The sequence below is a fragment of the Cygnus olor genome, chromosome Z, assembly GCF_009769625.2.
Source record: "Cygnus olor isolate bCygOlo1 chromosome Z, bCygOlo1.pri.v2, whole genome shotgun sequence".
In the NCBI taxonomy this organism is placed as follows: domain Eukaryota; kingdom Metazoa; phylum Chordata; class Aves; order Anseriformes; family Anatidae; genus Cygnus; species Cygnus olor.
The window spans coordinates 66,035,456-66,055,109 of NC_049198.1; the positions used below are offsets into that span (position 1 = coordinate 66,035,456).

The window sequence follows — 19,654 nt, forward strand, 5'->3', positions numbered from 1 at the left end:
GGAAATCTGTTCCTAGGTCCAGAACCGGTTTGTAGGGTTGAATTTAATGCTAAGCACAGCTTTGACTTGGTAAGTAAGATGCCCTCTGGGTGAAATGGCTTTCAGTGAATGAGCACACAGAGCTCTTGCTATACAAGGAAGATGTTGTTTGTAAATCTCGATTTTATGTGTTACTCTGGGAGAGGGTGTCCTTTGCTTCCACGCTGCTGCTGCACAGCACTGTGTTACTGCATACACTGATGGGGCAGAGACTGGCCTGTTGCTGCTGGAAAAGAATGAAGAAGTTCCTATTGTGAAATGGAGGACAACAAGGGTGAGGGGTTGGCTGTGTCCTGATTTCAAACACTGCTCATGTTTCCTTTAGCTCTTGCTGACATTTGTATTAACATACCTTCATCTGGAAAACATGATTTCTTAAAAAAAGGTAAGAGAATTACACAAACAGTGTGAGGGTTCACTTTTGACATGGTCAAACTAGGGATTCGCTTGGCCCCCGAAGTGAAATAGTGCTAAAGCTTAGCAGTAGGACCTGTTTTGGAACAACAGCAGTTGTAAATGCCAGAGAACTCCAGTCTTACATGCCAGAGAATCCAGAAAGGAAATCCTTCTGCTTTCACAGTTAAAGGCCCAGTTTATGCTCCATGGCCCCTCAGTCACCACAGGGTGGGTGTCACGCTTTCAGTGTGGAGCAGGTTAAAGAGGAGCACAAACGCCTGCAACCTACCTGTAGAGAAAATGGTGTGCAGCTGTAAGTCACGCATGTACGCGGAGCTCGGGTGCCTGAGGAGCAAGCCTACGCCTGACGTCACAAGTCAGTGACATCAGAACCGCTGCCACCAGGCCTCCAGGCGGGCATCCCTCTGCTTGCTTGTGCTGAGCCCGGGTGGAGCGGTGGCAGAGCGATGCTGCTGAGCAGCACGGCCAGCCCTAGCTGTAAGCAAGTCACAGCTGTGCAGGAAGGGCCCACGAGGAAGGCAGCGCCAGACAAAAGCCATTCGAAGCCGATCAGGGACAGGCATGCATCAAAGACCAAGGGTTACCTAGAGGTGGTGAAGCGAACTGAAGCTGTAGTTATAGACACGGGCACGGGTTACTTTAAGTGTGGCTTCGCAGGGGAACCGTGGCCTTCCCATATCGTTTCATCAGTTGGTAACCACGTACAGGAAACCAAGGGCAAACAAGAAGAAACCTTTATTGGAAGAGTGCCTCAGAACACCTGCGTGCCCTTAAAATTCATCAGCCCATTAACGCATGGCATAGTGGTGGACTGGAAGTCTGTCCAGGATATTCTGGAGAGTATTTTCCAGATGCGGATGCAGGTTCGGCCGGAGGACCACGCTCTCCTGATGTCAGTGCCTCCCCTGTGTTCCATCGCTGACAAGAAGAAATATGCTGAGATGATGTTTGAAGGCTTTCACGTGCCTGCTGTACACCTCGCCTACCAGTCCCAGTTATCCATGTACTCTTACGGGAAAACCTCAGGTCTGGTGGTGGAGAGTGGCCATGGTGCTTCACACGTGGTTCCCATCTACGAAGGTTATGTTCTGCGCAGCATCACAGGCAGCGTAGATTATGCTGGCTTGGACATAACAAATTACCTCATGCAGCTACTAAATGAGTCTGGATACACGTTCACGGAATACCAGCTAAACATCATCGAAGATCTCAAAGAGAGGTGTTGTTACACTTCTCTGGACCTCACACAGGACTTGAATTTGCCTCTTAAGAAACAACAAACTGATTACGAGCTGCCAGACGGGCATGTCATCACAGTAGGCAAAGAGAGATTCCTGTGTGCTGAAGCGCTCTTCAAACCATCCCTGTTTGGCTCACAGCAACCCGGGCTTTCGCAGCTGACACTTGGCTGCCTCAAGAAGTGTGATGCTGACATCAACAAAAAGCTGGTGAGGAACGTCCTGCTGTGTGGGGGCAGCACCATGATGGAAGGTTTTCCTGACCGCTTCCAGAGTGAACTGAGCAGGATGTGGCCTAGTGACAAGGTCCTCATAACGGCGTCACCTCAGAGGAAGTCTTCCGTCTGGATTGGTGGGTCGATCCTGGCCTCGCTCTCCTCTTTCCAGAAGCTTTGGGTTTACAAGAGGGAATATGAAGAATGGGGTCCTTCCTGCATTTTTAAGAAGTGCTTCTGAGGGGGACGCTGGCTATCTTACAACTATTTTTGAAAAAGGTACATGATTCAATTCAAGAGCATCTCCCCTCTATCCCTTGCTGTAGTTATATTAAAAGATTTTTGCTACAGCTGTATTAGTTTTGACAGCGTCTGGTTTTTTTTTCTTTTGTATTTAATGAAGCAGGACAGCAGATTGGTAGCAAACTACTGCCTGATGAGAGATGCAGGCTTCCAGAGTCACATTTACTCAGAAATTGGGACAGTTCTTGTATTAACTCTGTATTTTTGCTTTAATGACTTACTTCAACTGCATCTGTTTGCAAGAGCCTCCACAAAACCTAAGAGCAAATTCAATGTATCTGCAAAAACAGTAGCTAAGGCACAGTATGTTTTAAAGCGAGATGCATTGCAATGAAAGCAAAAGAACATCCAAGGAGAAACCCAGGGCAAGGAAACTCCTGGTTGCTGCTGAAGCAGAAGCAAAGGTTCAGGGGCTGGAAAAGTAGGAAGCAGGATGTAGGACTTCCCCTCTGTAGGTGTGCTGGAACTGGAGCCAGCACCTACTGCCATCACTCCTTTGTTGAAGTTCACTCAGGGCAGAGCAGGTAGGGTGAGACAATGAAGCTCAGATAGGAGTTACCATACGAATGATTTACCATACAAATGATTTAGAAGACTGCTCTTCCTCCTGCATGGCAGACTTGAATTGATTTTGCCTTCACGGGAGAACAGGAGAACATGTCTAAGAAAAGGGTCTCCAGCTTTGACTAGCACCATGATGGAAAAACAAAAGAACCAACAATACAGATTTTAAAGGAACTTGTGTGTTTGGCACAAACAAATTATCATTAAGCCAGCAGAAGTTTTGCCTTTTCTTGGGATCTTTAACAAATCTTTTTCTAGGCAATAGATTAGGCTGAACAAGACCTAAGCACTTCCTAGCATCAGATTTAAGTGTCAGGAATCAGCAGTGTCAGTGCCACATTTCAGTTGCAGGGCCAGAACTGGAGAGGACTGCAGACTCTTCATCACTTCTTCCCCTGATCAGAAAGTAGTTTCCATGTCACTTTGGACTAGGTGCTGCTACCTGTTTGAAGACCCAAACCCAGTAAAAAGCTGCTATCCACTGCAGCCATTCATGTGTTTTGCTGTCTTAAGTCTTTGTGTCCGTACAATCTCCTTTCCAGCCTCATCACAATGTCTGAAAACAGGCTTAAGCCATCCCCACACCACCCAGCAGAGGCCATGTAACTCAGAACAGCTGGAAATAAAACCGCTCCAAAGCTTATATAACGCCGACAAAGGATTGCTTTACTACTGCACTCCAACCATCCCAAGCCAGCACAGTGTGTGTGTACAGTGCAGGCTCATACGGCCACCCCAACTTGATGGAGTCCTTGCGTCAAGAAAACAATAACTGCAGCACTAGACACATTAATGCCATGCATGAAGAACGCAGCCCATTGCTGTGTACACCGCAGATACCACAGACAGGAATTACTTTGTTGGTGCTGGCATTCTTCCCACAGTGCATAACCAAATAGGCCTGCACTGAACACAAAGCTGCCAGGCCAAAATTAACTGAGAGGAAGGGCTGGGGTGGGTGGAGCTGTGCTGCTTCCACTGAAAGCATCCAGCCTCGTCTGCAGAGCTTGTCCCCTGCCTCTGCTCCCTGGACTGGTGTGCTGTTACTTCTCGAGCCAGATTGCAGCAGTATTCTGTATTAAAATAATTCTAATTCTCAGGTATGAATTTGCACATCAGTTTCCATCTGAAACGGTTCTGCAATAGCACAGAGCGTAATCGGGGCACAGCTGCTCACCTGCCAGTGCCATACAGCAGCATCAAACACAGATACCTAGGACAGCATTACCCAGCAGTGTGCAACACCAACACAAGTATCCCACACCAGCTTTTTTGCATGTTCTCATGTACCCAAGATGTCCCTGGTGCAAGATCAGCAGGGCAGTAACGGCTGTCAGTACTACAGGGTTCACTCTGATGTAACAAAGTGATTCTGATGAAAATCCGCTATTACCAACACTCAACATCAGCAGAGAAAACATAACTTATTTGGTTAGCAGCTGCAGTTTGCTATTAGTACAGACTTACTGGTGAGATCTCTAAACCAGGCTGAGCAGCTTAAAATGTGACCTGCCCTCGTGGCAGGTACTGTTACCATCCACAGGAGGAAGTGTGATGAAGAAAAAGCACCCACTGGGCACTCGTGGGTTTGCTTCACCTGGAAGGCAGGGCACAGTGGTGGCAGATGTTGGATTCCGTCAGCAGCGTTCAGATCTGCACAGCCTGCTACTCCCCACCCTTACACACAAGCTCTGCTGTGGGACGCAAGCGGCCGTCACCATTAGCACGATGCAGTATGGGTCACAGTCACAACTGCATCGCCTGGAGGGACAGCCCCATGAGCAATAGAGCAGGAATGCCAGGACAACAATAGTTTTATATAAAGGTGTAATGAAATGATAATGAAAAGTAACAGTTCAGAGTCCTCTAGGATTCCTTGGCTTTTAATTACTGGAGAAGATGCAGTTTCCACTGTAGATTTTTATTGAGTTTTGGTGGAATGAGTAACTCTGGATCTGGAAGGCAAAGAGAAGAAATGTCAGAGCAAAGGGTACCAGCAATACAGTTTCTCTGGGACCTGTCAACTAATTCATTTGCCTTCTTTTCCATCAAATAACACTGAGAAGTCCCAAACATCGTGTTTCCTTTGAGTGACTGATCACCAGACTGCACTGAAGAGTGTACAGCAGAACTGTTTACAGAAATGAATCCCTGGGGCAAATCAAGTCCCCCCTCCATTAAGTGTTACCGCTCAGAATGAAGAGCAACGACCTGTGGCAGAGAGCAGAACCCAGTTCATCCACCAGTATCTGGGGCGCTCAGATGTGCTGTCACACACAACAGCCAGCTGGCTGTGTGGGGTCTGCGACAGAGGCACGGGGTTTTCTCTGGAGCCAGCCCCGTCAAGTAGCAACAGGTGGGTCACACGCAGGAGTTTGTTGGAGGATTTTTTCCTGGCAGTTCCAGGACTAGTAAGGGAAGATGGGAAGAGAACTGAGGACTAATGGGGAAGAGGGAAGACAGATGGGACTGTAACGGTGCCCTCAGCCTTAAAACTGTATTAGCTATATGGACTTCAAGGTGGCAAAGCATCTTGAGGGCTATAGCCTCACCTGGTCAAGAGCCTGAGCTGGCCACCGTCAGACAGGAAAAAATCAGTAGGTACCTTACAAGCAGAATTACCTGACACACCCCTGCAAGAACAGACTTCCAATTCCCTCACAACGGACAAAGGCTACACACAGGAAGCCAGGAGAACAATTCAGGCAGCAGCTTTAACGCAGGACTTCAGAGAAAATAAAACCTTATTAAGAAGACTGCTCACTTGCTGCGAGGAAGATGACACCGTAAGGTAAAGCAATAAACTCCTAGAGCTGAAGAAGCGCTGCAGCTGTTGGCAGGTGTCAATGCTTGAACAGCCTCACTGCTCGCTGGCCTCGCTGACATTTCACACCCACACCTAACCCAGAGCCAGAACTAACCTTGTACAACAGGAGCCAGCATCCTCTTCTGCTGATAGGCAGCCATAATGCTGTTTGCAGTTGAATTGGGACCCAGGACCTGTATGGAGAAGCAATACCCATGTTCCAACCTGTACAGAGAAAGGCTGAGAGCATGGATGCCTACAAAGAAAACTGCTGATAGGCTAGACTCCAAGAGCAAAAGCAGGTGGCTACAGGAGACCCACAGCTCAAAGCGATCAGGAATACAGGATCAAAGCCCAGAAATGTCTCAGAAAAGCTGAAAGAGAGGCAGAAAGAACTGCTTTGGGACAACCTTTCAGAATACAGAACATTCATCTCAGCACTTACTTCTTTACAGCACTTCAAGTGATAGAGTCACTGTGCCTGGGGGTGTTCAAGGAAAGGTTGGACGTGGTGCTTAGGGACGCGGTTTAGTGGGTGACATTGGTGGTAGGGGGATGGTTGGACCAGATGGTCTTAGAGGTCTTTTCCAACCTTAATGATTCTGTGATTCTAAGTGTCATGAATTGGCAGGACTACTTTCATTACAGTATCAGCAACATTTGAAGTTCATTGGGGAGCCTCAGCTCCTAAAACCACATTCAGCAGTTTTAATCTCCCCTTAAATGGACAGATTAATCAGTGGTAAGGGAAAAGGTACTGGGGGATATCTTGTGTTCACCCTGAATACTCAGAAACTACTTGTTTCATAGAAAGACTTTTACTTTGGAAAGGACCTAGTATAGTCCTCATGATTTCCTAGTTCTGTGCTAAGCTGAAGCCTAGAAGATTGATAAAACTCACCTTTTTGCAATATACTTTTTATGATACTCTGGTTCATACCAAATTGACCAATCTGTTCGCTTTTCATCTCATGATAACGGTATGGACAACCACTATTCCACTACATAAAAGCTGTGCTAACACTTCGACCATTAGGGCTGGAAAAGAAAACAGTGTTCCTTTGTTCTGGAAATTGCTTAAGGTAGAGCTTATGAAAAGAGGTCCCTACGAGGACAAACTAACACATGCTCTATGGGTTCGGATCATGCATGTCCAACATGGTATTCAGTGGGACAGACACAGCAGGCTGTATCTGTCACATGTATCTAGGGCACACTGATTCAGAAGTTGCAGCACTCCTATAATGTACTACACATAGTATCTACTTAAAGTCTGTAGAAAAAGGGGCAGATCTGGAGTGCCAGGGAAAGATTCTGTGTTCTTTGCTGGAGAATGCAATGCACTACCAATTACTTGGTATTGTACAGCAGGCGTAAGTATTGCAGATGAGCACGGACCGGGTTGAGAGAACTCTGCTGCACATCTGGAGTCCAGATTTCTGGGATCGAGGTCTCCATCAGCTGCAAAACCTCTTCCAGAACTTGCTGCAGTCCCACAGCTTGCTCATCAAAACCAAACAGTACAAGCTGCTTCAGAAGGATGTGCACGTCTCCTGGAGAGTGAACAGAATACCAAGCAATGATATTTAACATAGGAGTGTGAAATAAATAGCTGTATTGCTCTGGTATCGAGATACAGGACAGGCAGCAACAAAACAGAACTGGTTCTTTGTCCCCACCCAACTGCTAGAGTGCCTGAGTACAAAATGTGAGCTAAACCTGTCATGGCACTGACAAGTCCTCACTTACCTGCTCCCAAAATTTCAAATGAGGAGAGCTCACACTACTAGTTATTCCTCCTGGCAGAGGAAGATGAACTAAATGAAAGTCCACCACAGACAGTCTTACGCACCATGAAGCTCCTCTCCCCAGCATACCTATGAAGAACAGGAGGCTGGCTGTGCTCACAAGTTGGAGAGTGGATTAAGATCACTGCATCCTACCTTTCACATTCTCAACAGCACGGACATTTTCTCCCAGGACTTCCAGGAGGGCCACATCTTCAAAAGGACTCCCCTCCTTCAAGCTGTATCTCTTGCGTTCAGCCTTGCGCCGGTTCTTTGAGGATCGCCTGGAAAAGAAGGATGCTTAATTCTACTGTGTGCAACAGGATTAGCTGTAACAGGGTGAATTTGAAGGAACGTCAACAGCATGCATGCAACTTGTTACCTACGCCCTTAATCTCTCCAGTAAAAAGGGTCTGTATGTTAGCTGATGTATCTTTGCATCAGTATTTAAACACAAGTCAGTAGTTGGGCTGGGAAGCTGTCCTACAGTTTCTCTTCTACAAACACAACTGCTTTGTGCTCCAGCAAGGTCAAAGCATCATTCTAAGCACAAAGTAGGGTAAATTGTTTGACAGTGGTTGCTACCAGGCAAAGCTGAACTCCACTCAAAACAATTTGGTGCCATGGTCTGTGCTCGCCTGTGCACATTTTAATTTCTGCTATCTCCACAGGCTGTGCACTAACACAGCCCAGCTCCTGGTCCATTACCACAGGAAAACAGCTTCTAATCACAGGCCAATATTAGTTACCTAATGACCCAAAATGATCAGCACACTCTGACACAGGTATGCTGAGTACTATGGTTGCATTCTCTTCCTCTTTTCATCTGGGCCACAGAAAGTGGCCTTAAAAAAACGTGCTTTTTCCACAGCTGTATCGCTTCAAGATTTCAGCTAGGGAGTCCAGAAGTGGCCCCACAAACTACACCAACCTTTAACACAGCCCACCCCACACCGCACCTTATGTTATCAAGAGCACTCAAAAGCAACACGGAAGCTCACTGTGGGAAGAGAACAGGTATGAAATTATATAACGAGCCCCAGCTATTAAAATGTAAAGCTTAAGACAAAGAGCACAAGCTGTTAATGTTTGAGAAACTCTGCCTACTTCCTGTGTCAAAACTCCCACAGCCAGCTATTCTGGCCATGTGCCAGCTGCCTACAGAGCCAGCTCCTGTACAGAGCCTGTGCTCACAGCTCCTCTGCTGGGCATTCAGTTCCTGCTGCACTACTAGCTTCTGGCATTTTCTGCTCTCTCCCCTCCAATAAGAGTTAAAATAACCAAGAAATGCCTGTAATTATAACAGTTTCAAGGCATGCACAGCTGCTGGGAAGAGCATGCCAAACATGAGCAAACTGCCCTCCCAAATAAAGGCTGATGCCAGGGCAGCCACCATCTAATTTGGAGGCAGATACCTACGCTGATATTCTTGAATTGCTGTGTGAGTATTTGCTGTTCATGTCGCTAGCTGTCACAACACTGCTGGTTTCAGAGAAAAGATCCAATTCTGGGCAATTTGGCATTTCATAATCTGCAAAACACATTAACAACTGTCACAGTACGGAAAAAGGTCACAGTTATTCCAAGCATTCCCTCTGGGTAACCTATGTGGCCTTCTGCAAAAGCAGCTTGGGCAGATTCGTTCTACCTGACAGTGCACCAGAGCCCTGCGACTCTCAGCCCACTCAGCCTGCACACAAGAAAAAAACAGAAATTGTGAGAAGAGCACTGCTCCTCTGCCTTGGCAGGGACTGTGATTATTCAATGGCACACTCAGAGGGATGACAATCTCAATGCAGCAAATCTGGACCAGGACAGAACGTTCTGCTTTCAGAAAACTTTCTCAAACCAGTGTATTCTTGCAGGTGAGTATGCCTAGTAAGTACTCAGCACAAAGGATGTGCTGAGCACAGTCTGACCCAGGCAAGCTGCCATTATGGAGACAGCGCTGTCACATTCTGAAGAGCTCTCAGTTGTGTTTAGCATTTTTATCCCAGGAAAGCTGTGACACTGATAGCAGTGAAAATAAAGCTCTTCATGGAATGGTCAAGGTCACACAATTGCACTTAAACTATGGTGCAAGGGGTGGGGTGAGACAAATGCTGTTTCTGTGGTGGTAGATACCACTGGGGCTACAAGAGGGTACACTGCAGCTCCACCAGGGTAAATGAGAACCACAAAATTAAAAAAAAGGGATGATCATAGTTACTTATGCATAAGAAAGTCATATGAATTTCAGTACAAACCATGCAGGCTCTCACTAGCCTTCTCCTTCAGCTCTCGGACCACTTGCAGGCGACTCTTGTGGCGAAGAAATGCTGTTTTCTGAGAATCTAAGAACACCAGCTGACTTTTCTGGGCTGCTCAATAAAAAAAGAAAAATCAGATCCAAGGTAGGAACATGAACATTTGTATAAGGGAGCACAGTCCTTCAAGCACCTTGGAAGTCAGGTGTAAAGCACCCGAAAGGATTCAAGTAGAAGGAAATTCGAAGCTAGTAATACAAGAGCACACCAAACTTAAATGCACCTGGGTGCGGAAAGAACTAACTGGCTAGACAAGCATCTCTGGAACAAGAGTCTGTTTCTAATACAGGAAGAGAAGAAAGCTCTGTGAACACATATCTTTACATTAATTAGGTTCAAGCTAAACAAAAATATCCCTCAGCTCATATAGCCTATTGCCCATAGCATGAGAACAAAGAACATCTGACAGGTATCAAGCATCTTTCTGGACTGAAGAGAGAATACAGGTATCAAATAATATTTTCAAAAGAGCTTCTGTAACAAACAGCAGTTTTCTTAGCCCATAAATCTGCCACCACACATTTGTGTGCTGGAACAAGGGCTGTTTTCCTTGTTCATAGACATGTAAACACCTACTCCTTTGCAGTCTGTGACTGTGAAGTCTGAAAAAGCTCAAAAGCTTAACTAAACTAAAAAGAGCCTACGGCAACTGCAGAGCTTCAAACATTCAGTAGAATGCCACCAAATGCAGCTAATTGGCCAACATCAGCTGGGCAGAATCAAAGCATCCTTCCATATAGCTTCCAGTATGAGCGTGCTATGGCTTCCAACAGACCCAGTGAAGACCTTCTTCCACCTCCACAGCACAGCTAAGTTTCAGGTTCTTGCACAAATTTACCTTCCAAGACGGCGGGTTTGAAGTTGGTCTCCAAGATATCCAGTCTATCATACTTGTGAATCTGGATCAGGAAAAGGAAGCAAGATATTATTTGAAGATCTAACCTGGACTCCATCTCTGTTCTTGCACTCCAAAAAAAAAAATTTATATCCACTTCTTGCAATCCAGACAGTATTTCTGGTTCTTGAGATTTTAAATGCCTTACCAGTCTTAAAGCTTCTTCCCAGAAAGCCCCTTCTAGAAGGAGGAGAACAGCCTCTTCGTAGTCCTGGAAAGACAGAGCAACTGCTGCTACTTACGCTAGTAATACACATTTAGGTAGCACCTACATGATGCATGCTTCTACTCAGCAGCATCAGTCAGGAAAATACTGCTGTGCCCGGTACTTTGGAGTGCTGACACAAACAAAAAGCTCTCATTAAAAAAACAAAACAAACAAACAAAAGCCCCTTTTGAAGGGAAAGTCCCCCTGGAACTCAGTCTTCTTTATTCCAGCACTCATACTTCAGCTTTCTGAACTGAAACCTTTTCATACCAAAGCAGAGACAACTTCATGAGTAGAAAACCTGGGCACACAGCATTCATCTACTCCCTGATTGCTGCATCACCCAGACCTTCTCTGCCCTCTCAAAAAGAACTTGTGGCACAGACTGTTCTGTAGTCAGCACATATGGAGTCACATGTGGCCCAAGAGAACAGAGAAAATAAAAGTTGTAGCATATCTTGGACAGAGAATATTACTGGGGCACAGACAGGAGAGGCACATTACCTGAGTGTACTGCTCCAGGAGCATGGCTGCCTCTGCATGCTTTCTCTGTTCAACCAGTTTTCCTACGAGAAAAGGTGGAGTTCAGCTTTTCAGGAGCAGCTGGATTTTCTACTACAAAACAATGAAGTAGAGGAACATCCCACTCACTGTAGCACTTTCTACCTGCTCAGACACTTATTTAATTTGCATGATAAAAAGAAGGGCTGCCTGATGTCAAGAATTCATTAACCTGTATCATCATCAGCCAGTTGCTTGGGAAATTGATGATTCTTGTCTCTCATAGCCACTTGAAGAACCTCTCCCCTACAGTTTTAGACAGAAATAGTGAAGAGTCTCCTAAGTGGAGGAAGGCAGGATGAAAACAGGAAATCTCTCTTGAAAGCTTCAGTGTATCACAGTCTCGCTATCTGCCGGCAGAACTGTCTGTTGCTCTCTGTGGTATAGACAGGAAGCATCAAACCTATGGGATTCAGGGCTTCTAGTCCCTTAAAACTTAGGACCAGCTTTGGCACTGGCTTTTCTGCTAGGGTGTGAGTGAGAAAATGATACACAGGGCCAGGAAAAAAAAAAAAAAAGGAAGATATTACCTAAGCAAATTGCATTGAAGACAGCTTATACATGCTCATCCTGCTAAATTACAGTTGTGATTTAAGATGGGCACTAGAAAAAGTGTTAAAGGCAAGTCATGAAGGATCCAAACTGCATTAAGTGATAGAAAAAGAAAATACTGGAATATCCAAATCTGGAAGACCACTCCCAGAAGCCATTCCCACTGTTTAAGGGGTTCTTCATAAACTCTGCCTCTGAGTACGGCAAAACCCAGGATGATGCTCCATTTCTCCTGCTGAAATACATGCCAGGCCCACGACACATCTCAGGCATGAAGCCTCATGTTTCCTAGTGAGCACAAACTCTAAGACAACCCATCTTTTTTTCCTGCAGTAGTACCACACATAACTTTACGTGTACCAGCCTGTCCTAACTGCTAGCAGGAATTAAGGAGAAAACATGAAGATGGAGCACCGAATTCTGCAACAGCCTTTAAGGTCTGAGACTAAGCAGTATCTGTGTGAATGACATCTGGAGGCCTCAGTCATGTCAGACGCTTTAAAGAATCTCCATTCCCTGAGGTTAACCAAGGAAGCAATTTGGAATAGCAGTTCAGCAACAGGTTGCAAGGGAAGTGCAAGAACCAGTCAGCTCCAGGCAGCCAAGGCCACAACTAGCTTGGCAACTCCTGGGTGCCAACCAGCTCAGCCCCAGCATCTTTTGGTTCCTGTGAGAAACAAAGGTGATGTGCAATCACACAAACCCATGGGAATTACAGTCCTTTAAGAAAAACACTGCTGAAGACCGAGGTTTTCTCTGATTTTAATGAAAAATCAGAACGAACGAGAAATAAGAGCAGCCAGATTTGGTCTGCTTACCTCCATCCTCTCAAAGCCTACCTGCCATGCTCTGTGCCAGGCTGGACAGCTTATCTGTCGTGTAACCAAGCCGTGAAGCCATGCACAGGGCTTGCTGCCAGCTGCCACTGCTCAGAAACGCATCGAGTGCTTTTGCAAAGATGCCAGCCCGAGCAAATATCAGTGCAGCCTGTTCATAAAGCTGCTTCTGAATCAAATACTCCCCATATGCATCACTGATATCCTGCAAGACAGGGACAAAAGAGAAGTAAGAAATCAGCTGTGGAGTCAGCAGCAGTCGTACACTAGTGAGAATTAAGTGGACATCAACAAAAGCCTCTCTGGCTTTTCATCCCCTGAGGAACCTCCAGGCATAATGTTCTACCTTATTTCAAACTTTGTATCATCTAAAGGGCTGTTGATCAGCACATGCAGACTTTTCACACAGTACTAAAGCAAGAGACATGAGGAAGTACCTAACCTTCCAAGCTGGGTAAGCTACAAACTGCAGGAAATCAGCCCCTTCTTCCCTACTCCAACCAGTAATTTTTGTTAGGTCTCCCTAGGAGTCAAAGGACCCTAGGGGTCAAAGACTGGGGCAAGGAAGGTGCAGGCCCTCGAACTCTGTAGGCACAGGCTGTTCAAAATCAATACACGCAGCTTCTCTAGGCTATTCAAAGCTCACAATCTCTATCACGAAGGTGATGATATATTTGACTGGAATAATACAGAAAGAATAAAAGATTCCATGTTAAGCCAGAAACAAACCTCTCTTGAGAGAGACCTTTCTACTTTCACCTTGCTGCAGAAAGACAAGTTTCTGCATCTCCCTTCTTACTTCTTCACCAACTTCTTTTACAAAGGCTTTTTTGTTGTGCATTTAAAAAAATCTAAATTAAATTAAATGCATTCATTTACATTTGACAATAGCCTAGGGCAAGCTACAGTTCTTCAGTAGTACTGAAATCTACAAGGGACCCTACATGCTAGAAAATGGCACGTCTAAGAGTGCCTCAAACTCTCTAACGCTCTCCAGAAGAGTTTACAGACAACAAAATGTCCCATACAACCTGCAAGTGCCACACAGAAAACCTGTATCACAAACATCAAGATGAACACACCACAAGACAGTGCAGCAGAAACCAAACTCCCAGGTGCTCTCTTGGACATGAGATCAAAGAAGTAACAGCCACTCTTTCAATGACCAGACCTAGCAGGCTCAGTGCGAAGAGTAATTCCAAGTATGTTGGAGAAAGGTCTCAGACAACACAGGAGGAGCAACGCCCTACAAAACCTGAATGCAAGTGACTGTTGTCTCACTCCTGCCCTCACTCAAGGTGCGGGGGATATGCAAACAACTATGTGAGAGAATTAAAAACTTGTACGTTACACATGCTTACACACCTTGTACTCCTGAGTGCTGGAGGGGTACAGCTTCAAGGCTTCACAATACAGATTCTGATCTTTCACCAAGTTCAGAAATTCAGAAAAGTGTTCAGGACCTGCAGAGATATTTTATTTTTTGTAGCAACAAACGAGAAAGTACATGACTCTCACGGACCCCCGCCAGCCTGGGTTCAATTTATTAAGAAGCAACAAGAGGTGCTTGCATGCAAGATCGTAAGTGCACCTACTCTACCACTCTAAACCCAAGGGATTCACTTTCTTAACGTTTGCTTCACTTCTGCCAGCAGAGTTAACTGGGGACAAGTCACCTACAACTGGAAGAAAACAAAGACTTATGCTTCATGATCACAGGACAGTAAACACACACCCGCCTTTCTCCCTGCCCCAAGCTACACTACAAAAACGATGGAGAGTAAGTTAACCAAGCATTACCAGGAGAGAAGATGACCTTGTGAAATGCTTCTCCTTCTTCAGCTATTTCCCCCCAAAGGTTCTTCAAAACAGAAATGTTCTACTGCAGAATTTCTTAGAGATGCTGCATGTGCAGGACACCTACCACATTTACTGAGGTGTCCAAGAGCTTTTGCATATCTCTTCAAGTGTTTGTCTATTGTGTACCGCTGATAATTGGTCTCCATCTTCTGGAGAGTATTTAAGAAGGGTAAGTATTCTTTTGGGTCCTGTGAAGAATAATGAAAACAGCAGCTTAGTTAGTCTGCTAAGATCCTTATTCACCCCCCATCTTCAACAGCAGACAGCCTCAAATTTTAAATTATATTATAACACACTAAAGAAAATGTCTCATTAAAATGTAAGCCGTCCTAGAGAATCAATTCTGTGTATGTACTCTTGCCTGGTAACTTAAATTACCAGTCTCACACAAGAACTTCAGCAGTATCCAGAGACTAGTGGTACTTACAATTCCCATCTATTTGATACGTATCACATTGAATACTGTTTACTATTACCTATTATCATATGTAAATTTGCATTTATAAAGCTGTTTGGTATCTTCCACACCAGAAGTCATGAAAATCACATTCCTGTGTTTTAAGCCTGGTAACACCAATAGGATGTTTTAAATGACAGGCAACAGGCTCTGCTGTAACATCAGGAAACTCTGTGAAGATCCTGACAAGGATTTTCATTGAGACTTCAAGTTACAGATGCTGGAAGATACACACTATTGTTGTAGCCACCACCAACTAAGCAAAAATTGAAAGAGTACAGAACTAGAATGCAGCTACAACGTTGTAGACGACAGTCCTCCCCTACTCTGCAGAGCTGCTCTAGAACAGACCTGTAACACTTTGAGCAGAAACAAGTTCCCTAAATTGTGCTCAGAAAGTACTAATAGATGAAGAGGCATGCCATGTTCCTAGCATCACCCCAAACACACAGAGGGCCTGAGCAACTGGAATCCTGCCTGTGCAGAGAGCTACGACTAATAAAACATGTGGGCTGATTCACAGACTACAGGGAACATTCAGGAAAGAAAAATTGTTCACTGAAACTATAAACCAAGACCTTTTGAGACTTTTCTGCCACCATGATGACTAAATCAAAGTCATATGTGCCCAGGGAATAATCATACAGTTCATTGACATCCACAAGGAAAAGCAGGTATTTTAGTGCTTCCTCTGCACTCACGGCTGTGACATTTGGAGAAATGCTCTCTGTAATGAAAGAAACACAAGATCAGTCACATCATTAGCAGTGGAACACTGGTCTGAGGGATGGATGCAGTATCTAGCACAACCTTAACACCACATAAAGACCACCAAACTAATGGCTCATTCCACCTTGCAGGAGGGGTTACTTGGCTGTTTGCGGAGTCTTTCCCACATAACTTCAAAAAATATCCCAAGCACAGTAACTTATGCAGTGTGCAATGGTGACAAGTCAAAAGTATCAGCACAGAATAAAAGCAGAGTCTAACAGTTTGAGGTACCAGGACCTAGAACAGGAACCTCCTATTCCATGCTGGGAGAAACTGGGTTCTGAACTGAAAGACAAAACAGCTCCAGCTCTGTCCTATCTGCTGACGTACCTAGACAAAGGATGAGCCAAGGGTAAGTACAAAACTTAACAAGGGTAAGTACAAAACCACTCATCTTAGCTGATAAGCTACTGTTCTATTAACAGCAGTTTCAAGTTTCATAGTTAGTTTCAGGAACATTTCTTTTTTCTGACAGCCTCCACAAACAGCCACCTTAAAATAATTTTCAGGGTAAATCATGCTAACAATGAAAGCTCCTCCAAACTCCACATATTTTCAACTCTTTTGGGTTCCTGATACAACACCTCGAAGATCATGAACCTTCTGGAGAGCAATTTCCAATTCTGGAGGATTTTTCTTTACATGTGCTGTCAGTATTGATAGGCAGTATCTAAAGAAAACAGAAGCAGTAGATATTTTAAAAAAATGAGACAACACTTTCTTTAAAGAAAAGATAATCCTTAAAGGCCCCTTCCAACCCAAACCATTCTACAGTTCTGTGAAAGAAAAAAACTACTCAGGTATTCCAAGCTTTTTCAAGGAAAATAGAGAAAGAGAAAAGAACCAAATATACTAAAGAAGATTAGCTTTTTTTTTTTTTTTTTTTTTTTTAAATTAGCACATTTTCCCAAACGTATTACAAGACTGGAGGTGTGTTTTGAGTAGAATGAGCTTTCTTACTATGCCAGCCAGCATGAATGGAGAGATAACACCCATCAAAAAGCTCAGGTTGCTGGGTGTAATTTTCCAGATTAAATTTGGCACGATTTTTTTTTAAATAAAAATGAAAGTTTTCTAGGAGATTATTTCCACTTCCATATTATTCACTTGTACTATTTCAAAATAGGTTTCCTATGTAAGGAAATGCTTTGATTACCAAAACTGTTTGCTGTAAAGTGTCTAAGTTTTCAAGGTACAGCAACAACCCACTGTCTGCTGCTCCTCTATCCACTGTTTCACACATAAGTTGCCCAGGGTTTAACACTGTGCTTCACCAACCACTGATATTATCCTATTTTCCCACCCTTTAATTTTGTCTAGTCTTGATTCATCCAAGGAGGATGGTGACAAAAAGGTAACCATTCAGAAATACAGCTGAAGATTTACAAAAATAATTCAGTCTCAGACAGAACAGCTGAGGTTTTTCTGAAATGCCATCTGCTCCATAAAGCCAGCATTTCGCTGGGATGACAATCTTGCTCATCTCTCTCCATCCCCCATGTCACACAGTGTTCCTAAATTCGGTGTGTTTTTTAAACCCTTGTAGGCGTCCTGCCTCTATTTCTTTAATACTTAGGGGAAAAGATATTTTGCTATCTCTTGAATTATTAGATGCTGTGCTTTTCAGAAGAGTATCCTCAGCAGATAGAAGGTACGGCGATACAAGCTCTGCAGAGCACAGGTTCACCTCAGGGGATCCAAAGCAAGGTAACTAACATTAAGGACAGCTTCGCTTTTCTGCAAGTGATTTAACAGAAATCTCTCTAATGGTTCCTTCACCATAAGCAAATTCTCACTTTTCAGGGTCAATGCGTTCCATGGCAACTCTCATCATATCACATATGAGGTTTACTTTTTTCTGATCGAGATGCTGATGTGGTTGAGCGTTACTGCTACCATTCAGAGATGGGTACATGCTCTTTGTGAAATCTTCGTCTCTAAATAAAAAGACACGAATACGAGCCTGGTCCATCACATAGTTCAGCACAAAGACAGTAACATTAAAACACAGAAATGTACGCAGAAAGTAACTACTCAACAAAATAGCTCATATGTCATTCAGTACAGACACACAATCTGCCACACTACCAGAAAGCTCTCCAACATCTCTTATCCATCCCAATTGATTCTTAGCCAAATGAGGTACTGAAAAAAAAAGAACTGGTCAGAACTACTGTAGTTACACAAAACTTTGAGGGCAATATTTTCAAGATACAGCTGCATTCTACTAAATCCACTGTGGAGACGCTGAGCAAAGAACACCTCTGAAAATTACGTAATTTGATTTTACTTCTAGACAAAGATTTAAGATAAGGTCAAAACTGAAAATAAACACAGAGAAGACAAGTGTTAGCTCTAGTTCCCAAACAAATTACTTCAGCAAGCCTGAAAAGTCTTGAAGCTACCAGTGCTTTAAAACCTCTTTGTCACTCAACCTCTAAGAAAGAAATCAGGAGGTCTGATTTGGGAATCTAAACAAGTATCTTGGCTTCAGGTCTCAGACAAGCAGGTCTGTCATGCTTTTCTTTATAGGGGTACACAGAAAGCCAGCAGACAGGTCAAAGCAGTCAGATGGTGTCCTAACAATCCCTTAGTGGAAAAATCTAACGATTGCCTCCAAGTTGGAATTCCCCAAAAGATACACTTACTTTCCTTGAAACAACTGAGCTCACTTGAGTTTTATTGACCCAGCACATCAGATTTCTGTCTGAGTCCTTCCACTGAAACTGAAAAGCTGCCAATACTTTGGCAAAACAATCCACCACCAATTACATGCATGCTTCCACTTGCAGAATTATACTCACTTCAGTTCTGTGAAAAACAAGTTGATATGGTTCACAGAATCTATTTGCTTGATAAAGGTTTCTACATTTTCCAGAAATACCTGAAATGAACAAGAGTATTGCTACTGTTATTCTGACAAGTACAGTAACTACAGGAGCAAGTTCAAAGACCTTCTTTGAATGTACAAGATGAAGGAATCCAACCAGACTAGACGGATATGGAAAAGGACACAACAGAACTGGGCATACTTGCCTTGGGATTGTGGTCATAGAGAAGATTGAGGTTGATTCTCAGCTTCCTCATACACTGAAATGCTTCCCTGAACATAAGCCTGGGGGAACAAGTCAAGAGGGATAGTTTACATCTTGGACAGGTACAATATTCACAAATAGAGGCAGCTCACTAGAGGTAACTACGGACCTGTCTGGAGCGGAACAATAGCCTAGGCAACAAGCCATGTAGACTGCTTTCCAGAAAAACTGTGCGAGGTCAATCCTGTTCACTGCCAGCCTCTGCAGTTGAGCGGGCCAGTAGATCAGGTTGCAGTAGGTCAGGGGCAGGCTTTGCATTTTTATATTCCTCTCTTAGAGAACTACATTTAAGTCTAATGGACCAACTTCTGTTTCAGAAAACTCGAACATAAAATTATTTAACAAATACAACATGAAAAATAATAATCGAAGTCATGGAGAGATCAAAATGTCTGAAGAATGGAGCAGACCACGATCTCTCCCAACCATGCAGTCTCAGCACACAAATAAGCCCCTCAATGGTGAAATCTGAGGCAGATGGGACTGCTGAAAATTGGACTTCTAGGTGGTAGCCCCAGAAACAGTTTCATTCCTACCTAGAAAGCCAGTTCCTTGGAGTCTAGCCTCTCGCCCTTCTGCAGCACTACAAGAGATGGGCATCCAGCCTCTCAACAGCTCAGCAAGGGGGACAGAAACCAGAATATGCTGACGCCGTTTACCTGTCTAGCCACTTTCGAATCTGGGCAAGAACCAGAGCTCGGTGGTGAACAGTCTCCAGATTTCCTCTTGGCATCTGTAGTAAAA

General features: G+C 44.2%; 2 protein-coding genes across 3 annotated transcripts in view; one reads left to right on the top strand and one right to left on the bottom strand.

Annotated features, from left to right (window-relative positions):
• The first annotated feature begins 732 nt into the window (after positions 1 to 732).
• On the top strand, positions 733 to 4,447 carry LOC121061900 (actin-like protein 7A). Its single transcript, XM_040541329.1, has one exon. The coding sequence runs from the start codon at positions 903 to 905 to the stop codon at positions 2,148 to 2,150; it is 1,248 nt and encodes a 415-aa protein (XP_040397263.1). The 5' UTR covers positions 733 to 902; the 3' UTR covers positions 2,151 to 4,447.
• A 147-nt stretch (positions 4,448 to 4,594) lies between these two features.
• ELP1 (elongator acetyltransferase complex subunit 1) overlaps positions 4,595 to 19,654 on the bottom strand; it is a 30,562-nt gene continuing 15,502 nt past the window's right edge. For both annotated transcript variants that reach the window (XM_040541324.1, XM_040541323.1), the window contains exons 19-36: positions 19,570 to 19,643; positions 18,852 to 18,930; positions 18,620 to 18,699; positions 17,612 to 17,752; positions 16,400 to 16,485; positions 15,623 to 15,771; positions 14,652 to 14,775; positions 14,093 to 14,190; positions 12,731 to 12,932; positions 11,283 to 11,344; positions 10,719 to 10,781; positions 10,514 to 10,574; positions 9,616 to 9,729; positions 8,789 to 8,900; positions 7,526 to 7,653; positions 6,981 to 7,135; positions 5,698 to 5,776; positions 4,595 to 4,731 (exon numbers count right to left, since the gene is read on the bottom strand). In XM_040541324.1, the coding sequence (XP_040397258.1) occupies positions 4,664 to 4,731; positions 5,698 to 5,776; positions 6,981 to 7,135; positions 7,526 to 7,653; positions 8,789 to 8,900; positions 9,616 to 9,729; positions 10,514 to 10,574; positions 10,719 to 10,781; positions 11,283 to 11,344; positions 12,731 to 12,932; positions 14,093 to 14,190; positions 14,652 to 14,775; positions 15,623 to 15,771; positions 16,400 to 16,485; positions 17,612 to 17,752; positions 18,620 to 18,699; positions 18,852 to 18,930; positions 19,570 to 19,643 (1,875 nt within the window). In that variant the 3' untranslated portion in view covers positions 4,595 to 4,663. The remainder of the gene's footprint in view (positions 4,732 to 5,697; positions 5,777 to 6,980; positions 7,136 to 7,525; positions 7,654 to 8,788; positions 8,901 to 9,615; positions 9,730 to 10,513; positions 10,575 to 10,718; positions 10,782 to 11,282; positions 11,345 to 12,730; positions 12,933 to 14,092; positions 14,191 to 14,651; positions 14,776 to 15,622; positions 15,772 to 16,399; positions 16,486 to 17,611; positions 17,753 to 18,619; positions 18,700 to 18,851; positions 18,931 to 19,569; positions 19,644 to 19,654) is intronic.